The 22,744-nt window shown below is 42.3% G+C and overlaps 1 protein-coding gene across 1 annotated transcript in view; it reads right to left on the bottom strand.

The window, feature by feature from the left end:
* Positions 1–20,591, bottom strand: part of LOC107389069 (neural-cadherin) — a 151,298-nt gene extending 130,707 nt beyond the window's left edge. The window contains exon 1 of the mRNA XM_070550452.1: positions 19,467–20,591. Within this exon, the coding sequence (XP_070406553.1) occupies positions 19,467–20,466 (1,000 nt within the window). The 5' untranslated portion in view covers positions 20,467–20,591. The remainder of the gene's footprint in view (positions 1–19,466) is intronic.
* Between the last annotated feature and the right edge of the window lie 2,153 nt (positions 20,592–22,744).

Genomic DNA, 22,744 nt, shown 5'->3' with positions numbered 1-22,744 from the left:
TTGGTATGGAGAAAGAGCGGGGATGAGGATAAAGTCCTTATTTAGATATCTAATCCAGTGAGCGGTCTGTCCTTTGTGGACCATCATCTCCTGTCATTATCAGCAGGCCAGCAAGATTAAACAAGCTGAGTGTTTATCACCCACTGTGTGTGTGTGTGTGTGTGTGTGTGTGCGTGTGTGTGTGTGTGTGTGTGTGTGTGTGTGTGTGTGTGTGTGTGTGTGTGTGTGTGTGTAAAAACCCAAGAGTTGAACTTCCCCCATCCCATTCCTGTTGATCACAAAATCTGCTTCCACAGACACACTAATGGCGGAAATCTACGATTATACACACTTAGCGCACACGAATGTTAATCAATCCTGATGCGCTAAATCTGTGATAATGCTCACACCGGATGAGCATGATCTCATATTGTTATTATTATAAATATGCATTTTTAAACCGTCATTTGGATGAAGCGTACATACAGTTCAAGTACTGAGACGAGCTAAGTGATTCGTTTGTGACTTTGACCCAGTGGCGGCTCCAGAAAGTTTTTCTGCAGGTGCTATGAAGGAGCTAGTCTTTTTATTGAGGGTGCTATGAAGGAAGTGGTCACGCGTACCTATTGTTCTCTAAAACACCTTCAACACTAGCAGATACACATGCGTGCACAAAACCTCAACAACACCTGAAACAATCATTAATAAACATCATAAACATATGAACAATCGCTAACTTTTCCATGAAATCATAAACACATACAGCCACACAGAAAACCACCTATAGTGTTGCAAGGTTAGCTAACCTTAGCGTTAGCATTTCCAGCGGCAAAACCCTCGACTGCTGCGGCGGTTGAGGGTTGACTCTCTTCATCCAGATCCGTAGGTTTTTGTGGGTCTGAGATCACTTCCAAACATTCATTCGTTTCTGACTGAACCCGTGGAAATTTGGGCAACAAAAACCCATTTTACCACTAGCTCTATTCTCAGGTGGAAAATTAGGTCAAAGGTTAACATCAATTTCCTGTTTTGGTTTAAGTTTTTACTATCTATGTGGTAATTTACTGATTATTTTTTGTTTTGTATGTTAGATATTATCAAATCCACACGTTAAATTAAAATTAAATTGTAAAAAAAAATTAAAAATCTAATATTTACTTGGGGGCGCAACGACTAATCCAGGGTTAGCTATAGCGCCCCCTAGCGGCTCTCTGGCGCCGCCACTGCTTTGGCCGTGCAATTATTCATGGAACTAATCAAACATTTAGAGACAGATTCTCAATTTAGCTTCTGACAAACGCAACCATTTCAAAGTTTGCAATATTCATCAAAACCAAGTTACCGCACAGACAATTAATTATCAAAATTACACAATTAAATAGCAGCTAGAGCGTCAGGGCAGAAAGGGCAAAAGTAATTAGGAGTCGATAAGTTGTGAAAAGTATGTGGAAAACTGTGGACATGATCTAAACAGCAGATATGCAGATTTTGCTGTGGGGGAACAGAGAAACTTAAAATCATAAATTAAAACTGAAATGGCTGGAGCGAACTTGCTGCATGGCAGATGTTTTCTTTTTCTGATTTGGTGGCAGAGTTGGCTGTGCTAATGACACCCAGCATCTCTATCACATCTTTCTCATCACATTATAAGACTTAACAGACCATATGGTCTGTTAGTTCACAGACTTAAGCTCGACACGGAGTGAAAATAGAAAGAAAAAAAAGACCCTGCAGGTTCACTAGTTCTGCAGAGGAAAAAGACACAAATTGGTGGCTGGAAAGCAGAAAAAGCATCTGCTTACAAAGCCCCGGCTCGTAAGCCAAGTATGAAACAAAAAACGTCCAAAAGGAAATGGGGAGAACACAAAAAAAGATGCAGCAGACAGAAAAGGGAACATCACAAAACAATCGGGAGGAAATGCAACATCTTAGGATCCTTTGTTTGACTATCTGTCTATATAACTGCAGTCGCCTAAAACACAGACAGCCTCTCATCTGACAAGAGCCACGTAACAGCCATGTTCTTCCTTAGATCCTCATCAGCCCTGAGAGGCACTACATTCCCTATGCATCAAAGACACCTGCTTCTGCAATCAGCCATACTCTGGTCTGGATGGAGTTGTTCTGCCTCTCCATCTTCCTGAGACTGATTGAACCATGAACCATGAGATGGACATCGTCTTCAAACACATTTTTACAATTGGAGCCTCGATTCCCTCTGCGAGCGACGGAACACGATGTTTTTCCCTCGGCGGTCTGCCGAAAACGGTCACAGTCTTCTTTGTTTTTGAGTCCTTCTTCCTTCATGGCAGTCATTTTCATCTTTTCAGCAAAACCAATGCTCTCACTGTGCAAATTGGTGCTCTCGCAATTACTGCAATTTCTTCAATTTCTGCAATTTGCGCGCTTTACTCCAAAGCAACGTTCGCGTCATGTCAAAACATCTCACTAGGCAACTTGGCCAGCCATGTGATCTTTGCCACTGCATTAAAAATCTCCTTGTTCACACAGTTCACCCAGCAAAGCTTTCAAAGTTGTCTGTGTCCTGTGTGCTTACCAGCGCCTCCTTGGGCCGTCGAGAACAGGCCGGCAACCATTGTTATGCTCAGTTAATTGGACCTCTGGGTACAAAAGGTTGAGAATTTCAAGACCAAATAGATAAATAAGCAGAAGCATTGAATTCCCTTGACACATCCCAGCCCTGGCTCAAATTTTCACTTTCTTATTCCAGCCTATAGGCGGGCCTGTCTGAAACGCTGATTCATTAGAGCGCTTCAGGAGCGTTCCATCAGCCCCTCGACTCAATCACGCACCTACCTCTCTGCAAGTTGGTAAACCATCAGCAAGCTTCTGTCACGGCCTATTCTGCGACAAATAAATTGTTGTTTAAAGTGATGTTTTGTGACTGGGAGCAAAACTGCTCCTGGTTAATCAATACCACAAAATCAATCCAGCTCTCTGGGGAAATGCCACTGAGAGATGACCCAGCATGCCAAAACGAAACCAGAGCAAAAGCTTCAAAAACGGCGGCAGACACGGCAGTCTGCCAGCGCACTAAAATATTACTGTGTTGATCAGAAATCTTTCCGCGTTTAGGCAATCACAGCGAACACAATAGCGGATGATTTAATTATGTCAACAAACCCCTCCAACTCAAACATTTGTCTCTCACCAAGACTGTGTTGGTGCATCGCGGATTTAGATTTAATAAAACAAAAACCTTTCCCTGCTGGTGATAAGCTCCTTGTGCAATGTGTGAGCCGTGCTCATTTATCACAAAGGTAGACATTAGGTTGCACAGAGGCATTCAGGGAATCTGTGCAATTGGAGGTCAGCGAGACATTTACCTGACAGCACCTGCCTCAGTGCAACGTCTGGAGCTGACCATGTCTGTGGTAATAGGCATCAATAATGCAGACGCCCAGCCCAATAAAAACTCCCCATCACCACGACTGTCCTCAAAGCACCACGCCAACACCGCAACACCACATAACAAACTAATGCATGTGGGTTGAAGGATGAGCCTTCTTCATCTGTGAGACAGATACAGCACATACTCACTCTTGGCTTTAATTGTGTTTTCAGCCGCTTTCCTCCCGCCCCCTGCACTTGTGGTAGGGATTCACGAGTTTGATGTGGGTTTGTGTTAAACTTTAGTCTGATTAGAAGCTGATTCACACCACATGCAGGGAAAGGAAGTGAGGTTTCTGCCATCAGTTTTATTCATTAGGTCACCTGAAGGCTGATGGATCTCTGCAAACTCCTCCTGCGTGAATAGCAGCAGCAGTGGTGTCCACTTCAAATCAAACAAACAGAAAATGATCACATTTGACTGCTGTCAGTAGTCGGTTGGATGACTTTTTTTTTTTAATAAAACCACAAAGTCCAGAAAGGATGCAGCGCAATCAAAACACAGCACACCGGTGACCCAACAGTCCTGCGGCTAAGGAACAAACCACATGGCAATCTTCAGCCATTCCTTTGTGTTACTCAAAGCCATAACACTGATTCTGGTCGAGTTCAGCAAAAAGAAGCTCTACAGATCCGTGTAGTACTTTGTATTGCTAACTAGTTCCTTCAGTATGTGTGTGTATAAATATAACCAGGGTATCAGGGCCACTGAAACAAAGTGGAAGGAGAAAAAAGTAGAAGGTGTTTAAAATGGTAAAAGGCCTGTTTTGATATAGCGCCTTCTAGAGTCCTGGAACCCCCCAAGGCGCTTTACAACACAATCAGTCATTCACCCATTCACACACACATTCACACGCTGGTGGGGATGAGCTACGATGTAGCCACAGCTGCCCTGGGGCGCACTGACAGAGGCGAGGCTGCCGAGCACTGGCGCCACCGATCCCTCCGACCACCACCAGCAGGCAACATGGGTTAAGTGTCTTGCCCAAGGACACAACGACGGCGACAGACTGAAAGGGGCTCGAACCTGCAACCTTCCGATTACGGGGCGAGCACTTAACTCCTGTGCCACCGTCGCCCCAAATTTAAGAAATAGCACCCCTAAACCTGATCCTTCACAATAAGAGTCTCTAACATGCACAGGCACATGAAAAATGTGGGGAGAAAAAATAGAAATTTAGTTTGAGTTTCATTGGAAAATAAAATTAATTATTGGTTTGCAATAATTTAAGTTCTGCTGTTAATGCTGCTGCAGGAGTAGCCAAAAGGCTCTTAATTCGTAAACTGCTGTCTTTTTAAGTTTAGTCATTAAAACAAATCCAGAATCCTAGTAACAAAAACACCTTAAAGAGTATTTTTGCACATTTTCATCAAACCACTTCTGACCATGGAGTGGCCAGACAGAATAAGATTGGTACCATCATCCAAAACCGTCCATGTCCTGTTTTGTGCATGCTTTCTGCGCTCTGGTTGGGAGCTGCAGGTGGTAAAGGCCACTTCGTTACTAATTACTACCAATTATTTTTGGGTTTCTGTTATTTTGTTTTGTAACAATATAATAAAATAAAACTCACTATTACATACACACACTAATAAAAGTAAAACAGGAAAAAATATATATATGTATGTATTTGCACATTTTGTTCATTTGGGACATAAACGGTGTTTAATGTGTGGTAATGTAGAATAATATTAATAGCAATTATAAATGCTAATGATTCACTTTTTATAGAAATATTTTCATATTTTTAGAAATGTATTCACTTTTTGTTTTTTCAGTTTCCAGTGGTGTTCAGTACATTTTAAAGGTGTGGAACACTGAAAAACTGTTTCTTAATTATAATTTCTGATTATAATCAGTCACTCTTGACAGATTAGTCATCACACACTGGTGAAATTACATCTCCTCATGTGACCCATCCTCATGGGGAGGGGTGAGCTGCAGCCGTGGCTGTGCTCAGGAACTGTTTGGTAGTTTAACCACCAGTCCAACCCCTTAACCCTCTGATGCATGAATTATGAGATCTTCAACCATGATTTTTTAAACAATTTTTTCATTCATTTTTAGGTGTGAATGAAACAAATTTCAACAAATGTTTTTTAAAACATTTTGTTAATTTACAAATAATTTATTACATGTCCACCTCAGTGGACAGCGTGCATTCTGAACATGAAATATGTTGGCTTGACTTACTGAAGTCCAAATAGAGGGGCTCACATGCAATAAAATCTTCAACAGCTGTGCTTAATAGCAAAAATAAAGAAATAACAATTTTGAGTACCTGTCCACTGTAGTGACCATTATGCATCAAAGGGTTAAAACTGCAGTGTCAAGCAGCAAGGCATTGGGACCCATTATTAAAGTCTTTGGTATGACCTGGATTTGAACCCCGATCTCCCAGTCTCAGGGACACTCTACCACTAGGCCACTGAGACGATGTCCAAACATAAGAAAGCTACTTTCTCCTCTAGCTGACTTGTACTTCAGGTGCATCTGAGCATTCCCCCCCCCCCCCAGAGTTCGACTTACAAGGCATTCATTCCTACTAGAGACCACTGCAAATGTATTCATTAAACAGGTTTTCAACACATTTAAGCAACATATTGCAACAAAATAGTGCTCTGGTGAGTGGTTCTTTAGGTTTTAAAGGGTTAATAACAACAAAAGAACATGCAGTCGTCTTTGGGAGCTCAGTGAGGCGTGCTTCCTTCTTTCCACTTTTTATTCCTGGAAAAATTATTACAACATTCTTCCTGAAATTCGGTCTTTAATCCGAACACTTTTCTTTTTTCCTTCATCTTTTGAGTGGCGCTAATACGACATCATGGTATGGATTTTGATTACATAATGCGAGAGGAATAAGGGTTGTCTTCATAGAAGACAAGCATTATTCAGAATTACACATGCATAATGTGTGTGTAAGCTCATGTTCCTTCTAGGCCTCTCCAGGGTTAGGTACTTAAAGTTGTTTGACACGACACAGCACACATATGCATGTTCTTTTTTTATGCATTTTCTGAAAACCATGCTCTTGTGTGTTCCTCTTTAACGTTGTAATTACAGCAACAGAGAAGAAGAACTGCAGTTTAACTAAAGTTTTAATTAAAGATGCACTAAAAGGTGGTTGGATTTGACCATGATTCATGATTATTTGGTTACCAAGCAAATTAAAAGTCAAAGATCAAACTTTTTTATATATTTTTTGTCGGAGTGCACCAATGCCAAGCAAAAAATGTGAAATATTTTATCAAACATCTGTTTTTCTTAGCGCTACTGCACTAGCGATAACAGCATCAAAATGTTACATTGAATCAGCCAAAGGCGGGTCAGAGGTGGGTACAAATTGAAACATCTCCACTCGTAATTGACAAGAGACCTAAATAGTTTTTTTTTTGTCTTGAATCTGAAACCATAACAAGAATAAAACCTGCTGATTTCAAAAAGTAAATCCGAAGAGAACAACTTCTGAGAAAAGGAGAGAGTTCAGAGAAAATAGGTAAAAGAGAGATGGGCAGAGTACAAAACGTGCTTCAGCTTTTAACATGGAGGCTGCTGCAGAAAGAGTGTTTGATCAAATCCAAGAAAGAACATGAGTCATGCTGATTTTCAGACAGAAAATCCAAACTCTACCTCATTCCTTTATTAAACTTGCAAAAGCAAGGTCTCTACTTGATTTCCCAGTTTTGTTTAACATTCTGTTACTGCAGTGACTTATAAAAACATTTCATATTGACGAACTTTTGTTTAATTCTCTCATTTTAGACTTGAATTTAGACTCATTCACACACCTGAGCCCAGGTATTTTAAATGCTAAACTCAAAACTAATTAGTAAGTAAAAGAGAAAGTAAATAATGAGGAATGGGCAAAGTTCAAAAGGACACTGGTGAAGACCACATTCAGCCACCTGGATCTCAGCAACAGGATTCGGTCTGCTCTAAAAGCCGACTTTCACCCACTTTTAAATCTGAATCATCTTCTCGTCTTGTTTGACTTGATGGAAAATTCTTTGGCCCGGGGCTAGCTTACATAAAAACGATCCTACTTAATCCTTATTTTAATTCAGCATTAGAGAGATCACTGGGAAATGATAAGTTCCCTGTCTGAGCGCAGTGAAACTCAAACTGAACATTTCTGCTCGGCGACATACATTTTTTCTGTCATCCTGTCCCTAACTGTTTTGCTCTCTCCTCCTAAGGGCAGGTGATACATCTCTTCTAATCTTCCCTCCATTTGCCCTGCAACAATATTCAAATACTTGCACACGCTGCCCTTTTCGCAGCTGTACAGCGCCTTTCCTCTCCACCCCATTGTGCCGCCGTCTCTGCACTACAGGCTGCTGAACGTGCACGCCTCTTCCCCCTCCTGCCACCCTAACAGTCTCTCCCTCCTGCCCTCTAACCATCTGACAATTACTTTTCACCAAGCTGACCTCTCATCAGCAGTCGACTACTTTCTGTCACTCATCTGGCCGCCCTTTACTTTATTCCTGTGAAGCTTGCAGAAGTGGAGAAAAAAAGAAAACAGTCTCACTCATTGGCATGTATTAACACGCTCCTGTCTGCTCCTGCCTCTCTATCTCTCTCACCTTTGCTTTTCCCAACTTCCCAGATCTCTCGGGCACGTTCTTGCCCCCGAGCACCACTGTTTGTTCTGACCTTTCCGACTCATGTATCCACTTTAAATATCCTCCTCTACATGTTGGAGGGTTCCTTCACTTCCTCACACTGCTCTTGTTCTCACTGCTTAATCTCTCAAAAACAGCGGCAAACACACGCCCGTCGTCCGGCGGAAACACACCGAGACTTTATAGAAGAGGGGACTGCCAGGAAGTAAATGAGGAAGTGGAATGCAGACGTGTGTACAGCTTCAAAGCTAAATGTTCTGAAGTACTTTATCTGAATATCTGCTGAAAGGCCAATCGCAACGTTTAACATTTGTGCAAGCAGTCAAATAATTAGATATGTAGATGAATAGTCAACCCCCGTGTGCATGCAGCCTCTCACACGCTTCCATTTACAATAAACTAAGGCACAATTACCGCGAGCGTTTTATAAAAACTAAATATTATAAATACAAAAAGCTTTTGGTGAAATCGTTTTCTACTTAAACAAACGGCCCCTCTGTTACAAATTACAAACCAAAAAAAAAAAAAAAAAAAAAAAGGAGACTGAGTCTCAATTCAATTCACATCACAAGAGAAATATGCTAATTTTGTTTTGGGGCGAGGTGAGGCAAGTAGGAAAAGAGAAATTGGATTAAAGGCAGCATGAGACACGATGCTGACTGTGAGACAGAGACGAGGGTGGAGGAGAGAGGGAAAGGACTCCCAGACAAAAACATCCTGCGAAGAGGTGATTACCACAAACTGAATACCAGCCCACCCACAGATAACATAAAAGGAAGGGGGAAAAAACCCCACTCCGACCCATTTAGGACAGCATCACTTCTTCTATACTCCTCCTGACCCGTCGGATACTATTAACAGATTCCCAGTCAGGTGCAAAGAAAGCGATTCTTCAAATGGGACAACCCAAAGCGAGAACAATCCCCTCCACAAATCTAAACTGACGTCCTCTGTGGGCTGGTGAAAATCCGTTACAGGAAGAGCCGGAGAGGTTCCTCACTCACTCCCTCCCTACCAAACAACACTGCGTATCCAGTTTCTGTGAATCGTCAGTCATGGCCTACTTCCACTGCTTTTAACCTTTTCTCTTTCATTTCCTCCACAGATGGTTTGATACACGGAGGCTGCGTCGGGAAAGTATCATCGTTTTCTCGGGGGGGGGGGGGGGGGGGGGGGGGTTGGTGCATCTGATGGGGTTTGGAAGTTAAACATTGCTCCAGCAATGGCAGGGAATATCACTGAGTGCAAAGCCTTAACTTAGCCGCGAGGAAGAACAAATGTTTTAAACAAACTAGGTGGTACCACAAAGTGCTGAATGTGATTCATCACAGCAGGAGGAACACAGTCAGAACTGTCAGGGAGCCCAAATTCCACTCACTGAATTTAATTCTAAACCTCTGAAAACTCTTGGCAGGAATTGAGAACGTATACAAATAATTATGCTCCCCACATGCTCCAGCAGCACAATTTTCTTAAGAAATTTACTCAAACTTGTTTTTTTTCCACAAAGTAATTCGAAAACTTTGGTGGTGTAATTAAAAAGTAAGTGGTGTAATGAATCACGGCGCCGTGGTGGTAATATGAAGCATATGGATACATCTCCACTGATGAGTGAGAATAATTATCCAGCACCAAGCGGTCAGAGGAAAGCAGTCAAATGTGACAATATGTTGCATTGTTACATTAACTGATCAATTACTGGAGAAATACCAAGCTGAACTGTAATTGGATGAGATCTGCGGGGGCAAATGTCTGAGTTATGGTGAATTATTGCAAGTAAATCCATTAGAACGAATCAACAACACTGGTCCCAACCAGGCTGGGAAGCCTCCAGATGTGTGGCTGAGTTTAAAATTGATTTGATTAAAAACTTTAGGAATTAAAAGTTCATCATTCCTGAAAGGAAGACAGAGCACCACCATCTTTAAGGCCAGAGAGGATTTTATTGGTGCAGTGGTCTATTGAGTGTGGTCTTTCTAATTCATCGCAGGTGTATACTACTCTTAATGATGACTATAACTTTTAAAGGACTTTATGATGATCTAAATAGTCTTTCAAGTCAAAAGAAGCAGGAATGTTTTTACTGGCAACCATGTCTGTACTATGTAAAAACCAAATTGTATTCATTTTAGAAGCTTTAGAGACTATTTGAATTTCTACTGTGAATAAGAATGAAGGAATTTAAAATATGTATATTCCTTTCAGCAACACTTTGGGCCAGTAGTAGCCAAGAGTCAGTGGTGTCACATACTTTGAGTTTGTGTGGGTGAGATCTTGTAGATTGACAGTGATACAGTTATTATGTGTTAGCTAATGACTGGCTGTAGAGATTAGGTTCATTTGGATTGCCTGTAAAAGCTGATCAGTTGTAGAGTTTCATAAAATTCATCCAAACATAAATAGAAACGTGTTCGCACAAAGACACAAAATACACAATAATTCATAAATGAAATCATGAACACATCAATTAGCATCGTAGATTATTTACTATTCAGTAAGATAACTATGTCATTATAGAAGGATAGCCTACTTTTCCTGTTGTAGAGTAAATCTGCTGACTGCAACACACCCACAAACTCTATTGCAGTGATTCCTAACTCCATTCCCGAGGGCCGGTATCCAGCATGTTTTAGCTGTTTCCCTAATCCACCATACTTGATTCACCTGTTCAGCAGCTCAGCTCATCAAGCTCTGCAGAAGTCTGTTAATCACCTGCTGATTTACAGAATATGTGTTAAAGCAGGGAAACCAGGAAAACATGTTGGATACAGGCCCTTGGGAAAGGGAGCTGGGAATCAATATGTATTGTATATTGTATTATTGTATTTGCTGTAGAACAGGATAGGTGTCAAAATCTTCCAAATGTCAATTTTGACAATTCAAAAGGTCCAACACCTTGTTTTCAACCCCCCACCTCCACCTCCCACCTCCTTAAGCCACACCTCCAGAATACAGGAGCATGTAAGGTTTCTCCTCAAGGGTTCAGCTCTGTTGTGCACCTTAATTCCTAACGCAACATAACCGCACAGCACTTTAGCATGCTAGCTTAAATAGTGGAATGCTTTATGGTGAAAATTATGGCAGTTTAATACCACCTGCTCTCCTCTATGTGGCAGCTGCGCGCACACACACACACACACACACACACACACACACACACACACACACACACACACACACACACACACACACACACACACACACACACCATGCCAAGGCAACAAACTCACAGACAGCTCTTCCAGCCGACAGAGACCAGGCTGTGTTCACAGACGACAGGTCCGTCACCTAAACGTTTCCCAACAAAAACAGAGCCAGACTCTAAACAGAACATGTAAAACTATTTTAAAGAAATTTGAAACAAAACAGAACATCTCTGCTACACTAGCTAGCCCTGCTCTGGCTTCTCTTCCTGTACAGCTGCTCCAAGTCAAGAAAAAGCAATTCAGGCACTTAGAGGGGTATCCACAGTGACGTTTTCATGGATCGATCTGGACCCAGTCATGAATAACAGGATGTTCACAATGATTGGATGAGGTATTTCCAGGATTGGGTGTTTTAGGTGTGATAAAAAATATTGCTTTTTTTTCTTTTTTTACTATATATATATATATATATATATATATATATATATATATATATATATATATATATATATATATATATATATATATATAAATATTTTATTTTTAGGTTGCAGTCAGTATGAGAAGAACATTTCTAGCAATATGACACAAAATGCTTCAGGAAAAAAACTTTCTACTTCTACTTCATCGCCAACGTTTGAAAAGTAAATCACCTAACTACTCAGTTAGCTCTTGGTGTGTGTTAGGGACAATTCTACAGTGCCAAATTTTAACTGTTAATCTTTATAATTGACAAACTCATAGTCATTTTTTTCCTCGTGTCAGTTAGTATTAGTGGCTATCATGAATCAGATTGGCTCCAAAGGTTAATCGCTCATCGATTCAAATCCAATCGTTACGTCCTGTGAGTTTCATTAAAATGTATCTGGTGGTTTATCCAGGGACGAAATTTTGATTTCAGAAGTGGGGGGGACACAGCAGGCTTATGCGGATTTGGGGTGGGGGGTGTTATGTAAAGACCCCTTGACACGTCACGTGCCCATCTCAATAATTTTTCCATCCTCATATATATATATATATATATATATATATATATATATATATATATATATATATATATATATATATATATATATCAAAGTTAAAAAATGTACAACTCTATTATTATTTTTATTTATTATCATTATTGAAGTGCAGTTTTGGCTGTTGACAATGGATAGGCCATTGTATTTATTGTTTTGGGTCTTTTTTTTATTGTTTTTGGTGCAACATTTTCTAACAGGGAGTGAGATTCCTTTTTTATTGAATTTTTGTTTGTTATTTTTATTCATTTAGAAGTTCTGGTTCTGGACATTTCAATGTTAAATGAAGGTTTATTTGTTGCATTTTAAAAGGTGTACTTGCATTATTATGATATATTAACATTATATTAGTGGTTATTTTGGTCTAGATAATGTTGACAATATCGTTTATCATCAACAATTTGTTGGACAAATTATCGTCCAGCAAAATGTGTTACTTTCCCAGGCCTAGTCAAAAGTATAAAAATTATTTATACATAAACGGTCCCTCCTGAGATCTGGCCGTTTGTTCATTTGCTGTGTTAGAGGACATGCTGAACTAATGTTTTACACATGATCATCACCCTAACATTTGAGTGTATAAAAACATATTAAATATGTTTTTTCCCTTAAAAGTGTTTAAACAGTTGTTGCATTTCAACACACAAAAAATAAATGGAAAAAATAAGATAAATCTAATGAAAAGTGTACATCTTTGACATTAAGCTTAAAAAAATCTGTTGACGATGATGATACTGTTCATTTTTCAGAGCTTTTTAATGTGAACATATACATTGCAATAGATACGTTTACAATAAAGTTAAATGATAAAAGTTTTGAAGTTACACTTCTACTACTACTAGTAATAATAATAAAAAAATAATTATAATAATACGAATAAATTGTGTCAGAGGAGTCAGTTATGTGGAGGAGATGAGTTTGTAAAAGTTAGTTTTGAGTATGTTTGTGAAGGAGGAGGTGAGTCTGAGCTTAATGCAGGGGTGTCACATGTTCCAACTTATGTTTTGACTTTGAAAGAAGTCTCTTATATCCACTTTTCGTTTTCTTGACATGCTGCCTCCTGGCTGTGCCTAACTACCAAAGACTCACAAATGAACACTTATTCAAATGTTATGTAATGGAAGCTGAGCTGAGCTCTGATATTACACAGCGTCTAGTTGACGATGTGACTCAGTACCGGTGTTCCCTAGCGGCTCCAAACTAGCAAAACAACGTGAGCACGTTCTGACTGTTTACAACTTGAGTGACAGCAGCAACAGCCAATAATACGTTAGCAAGTATCAGCAGAGCCAATAGATTAGCTTTTGGGCGGGTCTAATAGGAAACCGGTTTCCGTTTCGGTCCTAGTGCTTAACCAAATCCATTTAATGGAGCGTAATATTGTTTTTGGACGGAAAAAAGTGCAGGGGACCAAAACTGCCTTTTGAAAAAGTGGGGGGGACATGTCCCACCCGTCCCCCCCCCCAAAATTACGTCCCAGGGTTTATCAGATATTTTTCTAACACTACAGACAAACAAACACGCACACAGACCTTTCAGCAGCAGGCAGTGTTAGCTGCTCAAAGCTTAACCATGTTAAATCTCAGACTAGTGGGTGAAACCAGGGTGTTGGGACTTGGCTAAGCTGATATTTTCTCAGGTAAGTCGGTGAGGATAGACTACACAGGATGTAATCCACAACTGCTGCTCAGTCTCTCGTTTATTTGCACAACAGTAAATCTATCTGTCAGACTTGGCTCTTTAATCTTTATTTGAACAGCTCGAATAACAGCTCTTCTGATGGCTTTACCATAAGGCTGCAAACTCAACATGCACCACTATGATTAGCTTATCATGCCCATAAAAACTGCTCAATAAATGCTTTCACTAGACATTACGTAAACCTGCACTCACCAGCCAACAATGTTTACGGTTTTCTAAACATGTCTTATAATCTGTTTTGTTGACGAATCGTCTTAAAATGCATAAAACAAGTTGGAAATGTTCTTTTAGAAAAGGGTTTGACTAAATGTGATGTTTTCCCTGTTTTTCATGAAAATAATCAAATAACGTCATCAGGTTTTCATACAGGTTCATCGTGTAACTGAATGAAATCAAATCAATCAAAAAAGCAATAATGTAAGTCTTGGTCATTATTGATCCTGAAACATGATTCAGTGTTGCAATTTTCTAAGTTTCACAATGACGTGAACCTTTGCCTTCAGGACTGTGTGTGCTGCAGCGACCACAGCTTTTTTTCAGAACAGTTTTAACTTGCAATATTGCTGTTTTTTCTCGCATAAACTACTCATTCCATGTCTTTCTGCAACACTTTTCTCAGATGAAGTGTTTCCTTTGGAAGTTGCTGGTGAAATTCAGAGTTTACTGCTCAGTAATCACTCGATGCAGCAAAACAGGCCCAGACCACAAAATCATCAGACAGCATCATGTTCTGAAGCTTGAATGCAGCGGATCCTTTTTTCCTTTTTTTCCCCCCGAGCCACATCATGCAGACCATTTCTCTTTAGATCACATCATTTCCTCGGCAAACGTTGTTTTAGATCTTAGATTTATGCCAAATATGTTTGATACGTAGGGGTGCTTTTTCAGAACTTCTAAAGAAACTGACTGTTGCTTTAGGTCAGTTTAAATATTTAACTCAGGGCCGCGCGCACGCGCGCACACACACACACACACACACACACACACACACACACACACACACACACACACACACATCTCAATAATCTACATCTTTATCTTACCACTTACTTTAGTCGCATACTTGAAAAGGAGTGGGACGAAGTGCATACTTATAAACTCCCACCTCTTTTCCACAGATCTCGACTTATACAGCCTGTTACTTCTCCAACTAATGTTACAACGGGTACATCTCTCACTCAGAACGCAATCACACTGTTATGTCTTTATCTCAGTGGTCAAACACTTGACCCACTCCTCACCCCTGCCACATGGACCCAAGGGATAAACCATCAACCCTGCTCAATGGTCAGCTTTCCTCGCAGGGTCACACCCATTCGGACGGTGGGAGGTTTAACAGCGTAACACGAGCCTTAGAAATCCATAAATCAAAATAAAAAATAAATCAAACATTCATCTTCATCCTCATAATAATAATGTTTTGTTATTTTTTAAGTTTTGGCAGCATTTTATCATCATGTTCATTTTCGGAGCTGTGATGGTGTTATGGGGTCCGACGTCTGTTCACCACGCTATACAGTTTAAAAGATTAAAGATTAAAGTCCCATGTAGTCGTCACACACACAGGTGTGTGGTGAAATTTATTCTCCACATTTGACCCATCCCCTGGGGGAGCGGTGAGCTGCAGACAAGCCGCACTCGGGAACTATTTGGTGGTTTAACCCCCCCAATCCAACCCCTTAATGCTGATTGTCAAGCAGGGAGGCATTGGGTCCCATTTTTTCAAAGTCTTTGATATGACCCGACCAGGAGTCGAACCCCTGATCTCCCGATCTCAGGGCGGACACTCTACCACTAGGCCACTGAGTCGGTTCAGTTTCAGTTTCAGTTACACACGCGGTCCGCCACTGGAAGTACTGATGTTGCTTTACAGCAGTATCAGGTAGATGTAGATCCCATATGCATGAATTTGTAAATGACCCATTGGGTGCTGGATAGCATAACAGCGTCACCGCCATATTGGATGGGTCTCACTCTCCAAAGCAGTGACTGTAGAAAAGTCAAAAGTCAATGCAGAGTGAGCAACTTGTGTCTGATTTTGTGAAGAAACTTGATAAAATATGTTTTTTTAGTTGGGTAGCACCTTCCTCAGTAGAAATGAATGCACTGGGGGCAAATGGAGCCCCATCTAAAATGGTGGCTGGTCACTACGGCAGTGCCAGTCCACAGGGCGTCTGTGTGACTTGAGCAATGGCGGATCCACCAAAGAAAGCATGACATCCTTTATCAGCGAAGTCTAGGAAAAGAAAAGAGAACGCAAGAGCAAATACCAGAGTTAACACTGGGCCGGTTTTCCTCGCTGGAGAGCTCTTCTTGAAGGAACGGCATGTACTCCAGACTCTGACCTAGCTGCTAATGGATAGGTAAGCAATAGATGGTTTGTTTGGTCGGGCATAAAGTTGTTATACAGTCCTGATAAAAAGTTATTCAATGTGGGAATGCCGCTTAATGTGTTTGTTTGGCATGCAAGTTGGAAAACAGCCAACATAGCTCTTATGCCTGAGAGATTTGATTTTACAACAGTAACGTTACGCAGCGAGCCTTGAGAGGGCGACAGAGAGCATATATCCGCAAAGTTCAGGAATGTGTCTTTAAACTGACAAAAGGTTAAACGTTAGGTATCCTTTTCCTCTCCACATACATGGTTATCTGAATGACACTCATAGATGTAAATAACGGCCTGGAACTCATAGTATCATGCTGGTTTTCATGCTGGAGTTTTGGCCTGAATTGAAGTTGAATTGGTGGCGGACATCTACGACTGAACCATCTCCAAAAGATAATCAGCCTTAGATGCATCTTTAATGATTATTTTCAGTGTTTCATAAGAGTCCATCCAGTGGTTCACGCACACACACACACACATGCATGCACACATGCGTGCACACATACATGCACGCACACTTGCACCCACTCACACATGCATCCACACCCCTGCACATGCACGCGAATACACAGCATAATGTTCCTGCCTTGCAGTGATAGGCAATAACTAAGATATGTGCTGCTGGAATGTTGTGGAAGAAGATCAGAGCCTAGAGGGAACCATGACTGGTACAGAAATGAGAAAATGAAAGTGATGTTATGGCCAAATTAAAAGCTACTTTAACAATAAACAGGGATGCTGTAAAAACAACCGTGTTGCAGGAAACTTTACCTTTCTTGTCCCCGAGGAGCAGATTTAGCTCAAGTATTGATTCCTGTGGCCATGTCTCTCCCACTGCTGTAGTGGTTTGTGTTAGAATGGAGATCATTTGTTGTCCACCTTGCTTACATGAACAGCTGCTTCAGGATTTCTAAGCTACCTGTGACCGTGACTTGATGGGACTCTCTTCTGTTTTAGCTTTGGCAGGTGATTGACAGCACCACGAACACCTCCGTGCTGCAGAGAGTTCTCTACAGTAAAGTAAGTGAAGATGATGCAGCGCGCAAGGCCTCATTAGATCTGCCGTTATTTTGCCTGGGGCCGGTTTCCATGTAACCACGCAGGCACACTCTCGTGCAAAACTAAAAATCCGATACCAAGCCCTCCCTGATGTGTTCATGGGCTTGTTTCTAGTGTTTAAGACGGACACAAATGCAGTGCAATGCCCAAGCAAGCCACCTCATGCTAAGTCACATGGGAGACTGTCACGCTGCGGGTGTGGAGATGATGGACCATGTGTGGTGGAGAGTTCAGGAGGCAGAAGAGCAGGCACGGATGAAAAATAAAAATGGTTTTAATGGTGGAATGGGAACGACAGGAACAAAACAACGACGACTACAAACAACAACTGTCACGTTCTGCCCCTGCCTTCCTGACTGTGTCTCTCTCCTGTCCTGATTAGCCATTATTGTTTTCACCTGTCCCTTGTTTACCTGCCCATGTGTTCCTGATTTCCCTGTGTATTTATACCTCCCTCCTTGTGCTGTAGGAGCTAAAAGCAGTGTTTTGTGTACGTGCATGTTGACATGTTGCTTATCAAATACCAGCCGTTTATCAGGCAGCCCAGCTGCTGAGTACATGCTCCAAAAACATGTTGATCTGTCCAGCTTATGTAAGTTTCAACTACTTTTGACCATATTAGGATGTGGAAGTAGCACCCCATCATTTCTCAGAATCAAAAGGGAGGTGGGGGTTGAATAGTATAACTGATGCTGCGTGGTGTAGGAGAGTGGGCTTTTGCAGAAGGATCTCCAGCCGAGGTGTTTAGATCGAAGCTGGACGCTGTCCCCTGTGAAGTGTTGGTGTTGTATGGATGAGTTGTGTAAATAAATGCCCCCCGCTGAGTTTGGACAAAACCTGTCTCTTTCTTGTTTTTGATAAGGAAAAAGAACCACAGTGCCATTCTTTGTCAGATCATTGTTTGTGTTAGCTGTCAGCGTTGTGTTTTGTCGTGCCGTTCCCACTCTATTGTTAAAACCATTTTTACTTCATCCGAGCCTGCATTTTTACCTCCTGAGCTGCCTCTCCACACATGGTCCATCATCTCCTCACCTGCAATCATGACAGATACTTGGTCCAATCTTCTCATAAATGTTAATCATAAAAGCTAAAACTGGATTATTCTGTCAGAGAGGTGTGTGTACAGATTAGAAATGGGACAAGCTGAAGGAAGACTCCTGTCAGGATTTTGGTTGAAAAGCTGCATTCTCAGGATAAAGGACATGCCATGCCTTTGATCACAGGGGGAAAATTTAACAGGTGAGAGAGGAAAAATGGAGGAAGGTATCTGAATATCTGTCAGACAAGAGTGGCTGCATTCTGTTATTCATCTGGGAAAAGGAAACCTTCAGATTTCTGTCTGTTTTCGCTCTTTCCTAAAAATCCTCCCACCTTTGCAGAAATGCTACCCAATCAGGCATGCAATTACAATCCAGAGCATGCTGTGAAAGGTAGCAGCAGCAGGCCATTTGAATGAAAACAGTGCACGCTGCTTCCTGCACACCGTGATGCTCAATTACAAAGCAAATCATCTCCATCATTTTTGTTTCCTTCTTCTTGTTTCATGATTTTGTTTTCAAACTTGAAGTCAAACTTTTTTTCTCACATGAACAAAATCAAAACCTCAACTGCCAATGATTTCAACTATTCTGAGGTGTTTCCCGGCTGTGGCAGAGCTGCTTCAAATCCCTGGGACTAGAGAGTGAATGTGAGGAGGATTAGAGGGGTAATGCCAGTTGATGAGAGGGAGAGGGTCGCAGTGGTTCGCCACTCTGCAAGGATTAGCTGTGAAAACAACTTCACAGTCACAAACTATGTCAGTCAAGGACACGATTCAGTGAGCCCAACAGAACCCTTAATGAATTTTCTTCCCTGCTGCAAACATGTTCACATTGTTTAGATATGGCTGGGATGATGTGTGCATTGAAAAGGAAATTGGACAAACATCTAAGGGAACAAAATGTGAAAAATAAAGCAAATAAATGTGAACTTGTTGAAATGTGGCAATTAGGCACCTGTGGAATGTATGTTGCACCATGTATGAGTCAGATCTGGCACAGATGTGAAGCTTTTTATTATGTGAGATGGGTGTGTTGGGGGATGAAGGAGGGGGGTTCTTATCTTAAGTGCAACTGGACTGAGGATTATCCCACACACCTCGTTTGTCTTGAATCTTAACAGTGAGCTCCAGGAAAGGCTCGGTCTCCCTGTCCAGCCTCCGGGATATCGTGATATCTCCACTGTCGCGACCAACGGTGACAGGAGAGCTCTCCGACTCCGGGTGCACCAGCTCGTAGGCAGCTGCCTGAAACCTGGTGGGACCCAGGCTCGTTACGACCGAGCCGATGCCGGCTTCTTCAGACACGTTAAGGGAGATCAAGGCGCCGGGCTCCAGGAGCGCCCTGGATGAGCGTCCTGGCCTCACGCGCCTCGGCGTTCCGGTCGGACGCGTGGCCCACCGCTTTGGAGAAACAGAAACCAGTACAGCCTTACTGGTCAGTGAGGGCCAGCCGTGATCCCTGGCATAAACATAGAATTTAATTGTAGAGGAGAGGCCCAGGATGGAGTCAACCAGCAAAACTTCTCCCGTTTTCGGGACAACGTAGAAAGTGCCATTTTGGGGAATGGAGCTAAACGTCAACTCTGCGTTCTTTCCGCTGTCTGCGTCGCCAGCGCGCAGCTTGTAAACAACACTTCGCAGAGCAGTGGTGTCGTCTAAACTTATGTGCACGCTGTCTGTGCCGACAAGTGTCGGCTGGTGGTCGTTGGTATCCAAAACGTCCACTTTTACCGACGCAACCTCGTAAACGACCGATTCCGGCGCGCAGGTCTGACAGCACTCACCGATGCTCAGCAGGTAGACCGAGCGAGTCTCTCTGTCTAAGACCCTGGAAGTTTTGAGTAAGACATTCCCCCGCCTGTGGTGGGCAAAGACCCGAAAATCTTCGCTGCCGTTCCCGTACAGTTTGAAGTGCATCCCGGAGAGCGGGCACCATTTTTGCGCGTCAATGCGCTTCACCGGAATGCTGAGTCCGTTTACTTTGGAAGCCGCCGGCGAGTTCTCAAAAATGTGTCCGTGAAAGAAAGGCAGTCGACCCTGTGTTTGATATCCGGGTGCTGGCATCAGAAGGCAGCACAGCAGAACAGCCCAAATCATGTTGGTAGCAAGTTAAATACCTCCAGAACGACTCAGATAGGGGGCTGGATGAAAACCCTTAAAAAAAGAACACAATCCCCCTCGGAAAAACGTTTCCTTCATAGTTATCCTCGGTACCATCCGTCCAAGAGAGCCCTCGGAACTTTAAGCCTCATCATCCTGGGAGATCCGTCCCCTGGCTCCATGCGCAGCGACTGTGAGCAGATAGTCCAGAGCGCTGCAGGCAGCGTTCAGCACCGGAGTGCCGGACAGCGCCAAACGCGGGGGCGTGGCGGCGCGCAGGGACGGAGCTCCTTGGTGGAACCCCACCCTGGGTGATGGACAGAAGGGTCTGTCTCACACCTCTTCACGGTGGCTGAGTCTGTGCGCGCACAGCACGCGCGTCCGCAGCTGTCTGGCACATAAACCCGCTCTCAGCATAAAGAATAGTTGACAGAAGGGAAAATCACTCACGCTTCCCTCTCACAGAAAGTCCACTGCGCACGCACGTCCCCTTTTCCCCTCGCTACACCTTCCATTCAGCCTGTAAAGTCTCCAAATTCTGGATTAGATGTGTCTTCCTTTAAGACGCTTATGACGAGGGGAGAATTACTCATGCACAGCACTCATCTCCTCCCCGAGGAACCGAACCCACGACCTACTGTTCTCCAAGTTTTCCCAGAATTTCAGGTTACTGTTCCCAAGCTGCACCGCGTTTCTTAAGCCATATGCTCACACAATCACGTTTCATTTATAGCTTAAAAACCAAGAAAAACGACTAAATTATTCAATTTAAATGCAAATGCAAAGATCTGGGCTGTTAAACTGTGTAAACATGATGATTTAAGGCAGCCTACACCGACTAGCTCCATATGTCTTTGCAGCCAGAATGTGCGCACTAGAGTTCAAATTAGGATTGTTACTCTGCTTGCTCTTCCTTCCTCTTCCCACGCGGCTGGTGTGCCAAGCACCCGCAGAAAGAAACCTTAATCCATAGAGGGCAACATCAAATTTCTGCAGAGTGCAAACTTCAAATTCCCATCTCCCTTCTGCAAGGAGCCAGTCGGGATATCACACACACTCAGGGCCTTTGATTTGTCAAAAAAGTGCAGAAATTATGGACAAAAAGCAGGCTTTGTTGCACCTGTTTGACATGTCTTGTAAACTTTTTCCCCTTCATGAATCAAAACTTTTAAGCATCAGGGGTGTGAGGTCATGCATTGCTCTTCAACACATAAAAAACGTCTGCATGAAAATCATCAAAGCTCCCGCTGAAAGATTCTCATCAGTTGGAAACTACAATCCGTCACTACAGTTTAAGCCAAATCCACTCGTTTCAGTGAACGTCTCTTTTCTGGCAATAACTCTGGGAGCTTGCAGTGAGCCTCCAGATAATTCAGAATCACAGCTTGCAGCTGGAGCTCAGAGCTCATATTGGTTGATTGTTGTTTTCTTTTATGTGGTGCAAGCTCAGGGCTGTGTCAACTGGACACACGAGCCATCTCACAGTCACTGGTGGCTGTTGTTTTATATATCTGACCTGCGCAGGGGAATGGAAAACTCAAAAATAAGCCCTAGATAGGAAAAGAAAAACAAATCCAACCATTTATTCAACACATGATGGAAAAATGACCTCATGCAAAACTGTCAGCATGCCTAAAAAGACACTGCCTGAGAGGATCTGGTGCTCTGGACCTTCTTTGAACATGCTCAGCACTTGCATAAATTCAAATAAAATACCACCTTTTTATCATGTTGTCTCACATGGAGAAACTCACCGTGGCTCGTGGTCGGGGAGATGGCGGGTGCAGAATTCTGTCATCGGCCAAGGCCGAAGAGCGAGGGCTCGTTTTACTTGAGGGTTGTAGCAGTTGTCTGCTGAGATGAAACGCCAGCATCCATCCCATAAAAACAACAAAGCTGTAATGAATTTTTAAAAAAAGCATCATGAAACACGAAACAGTCTCATCATCTTTCTTCTCTATCAGATAACTGTGAGCTGCGGGGCGTTAAAGGAAGAAAAAAAACTCATCGAAGAAAACCAGTGAACATTGGAAAGCTTCATGCTTACTTAATGAATAATTGACTAAATCCATTCCCTTCATTCAAACAGATCCAGACACCACAGCTGAAGGCAAATTTTTTTAAAATAAAATTAAGAAAATGCTGCCTCGCAACATTTAAAACTATCTACCTTTGATTTCTGTGTGCATCAGGGACAGCGGATTCTGGGTTATCAGGTCCCATCATGTCCCTAGTGCTCTGCACTACACACAATATCCATTATTCTTCCTGGAAA

This window comes from Nothobranchius furzeri, chromosome 4 (assembly GCF_043380555.1).
Source record: "Nothobranchius furzeri strain GRZ-AD chromosome 4, NfurGRZ-RIMD1, whole genome shotgun sequence".
Lineage (NCBI taxonomy): Eukaryota > Metazoa > Chordata > Actinopteri > Cyprinodontiformes > Nothobranchiidae > Nothobranchius > Nothobranchius furzeri.
Note: the sequence above shows the minus strand (reverse complement) of the source record. Positions and strands in the feature narration are given on the sequence as shown.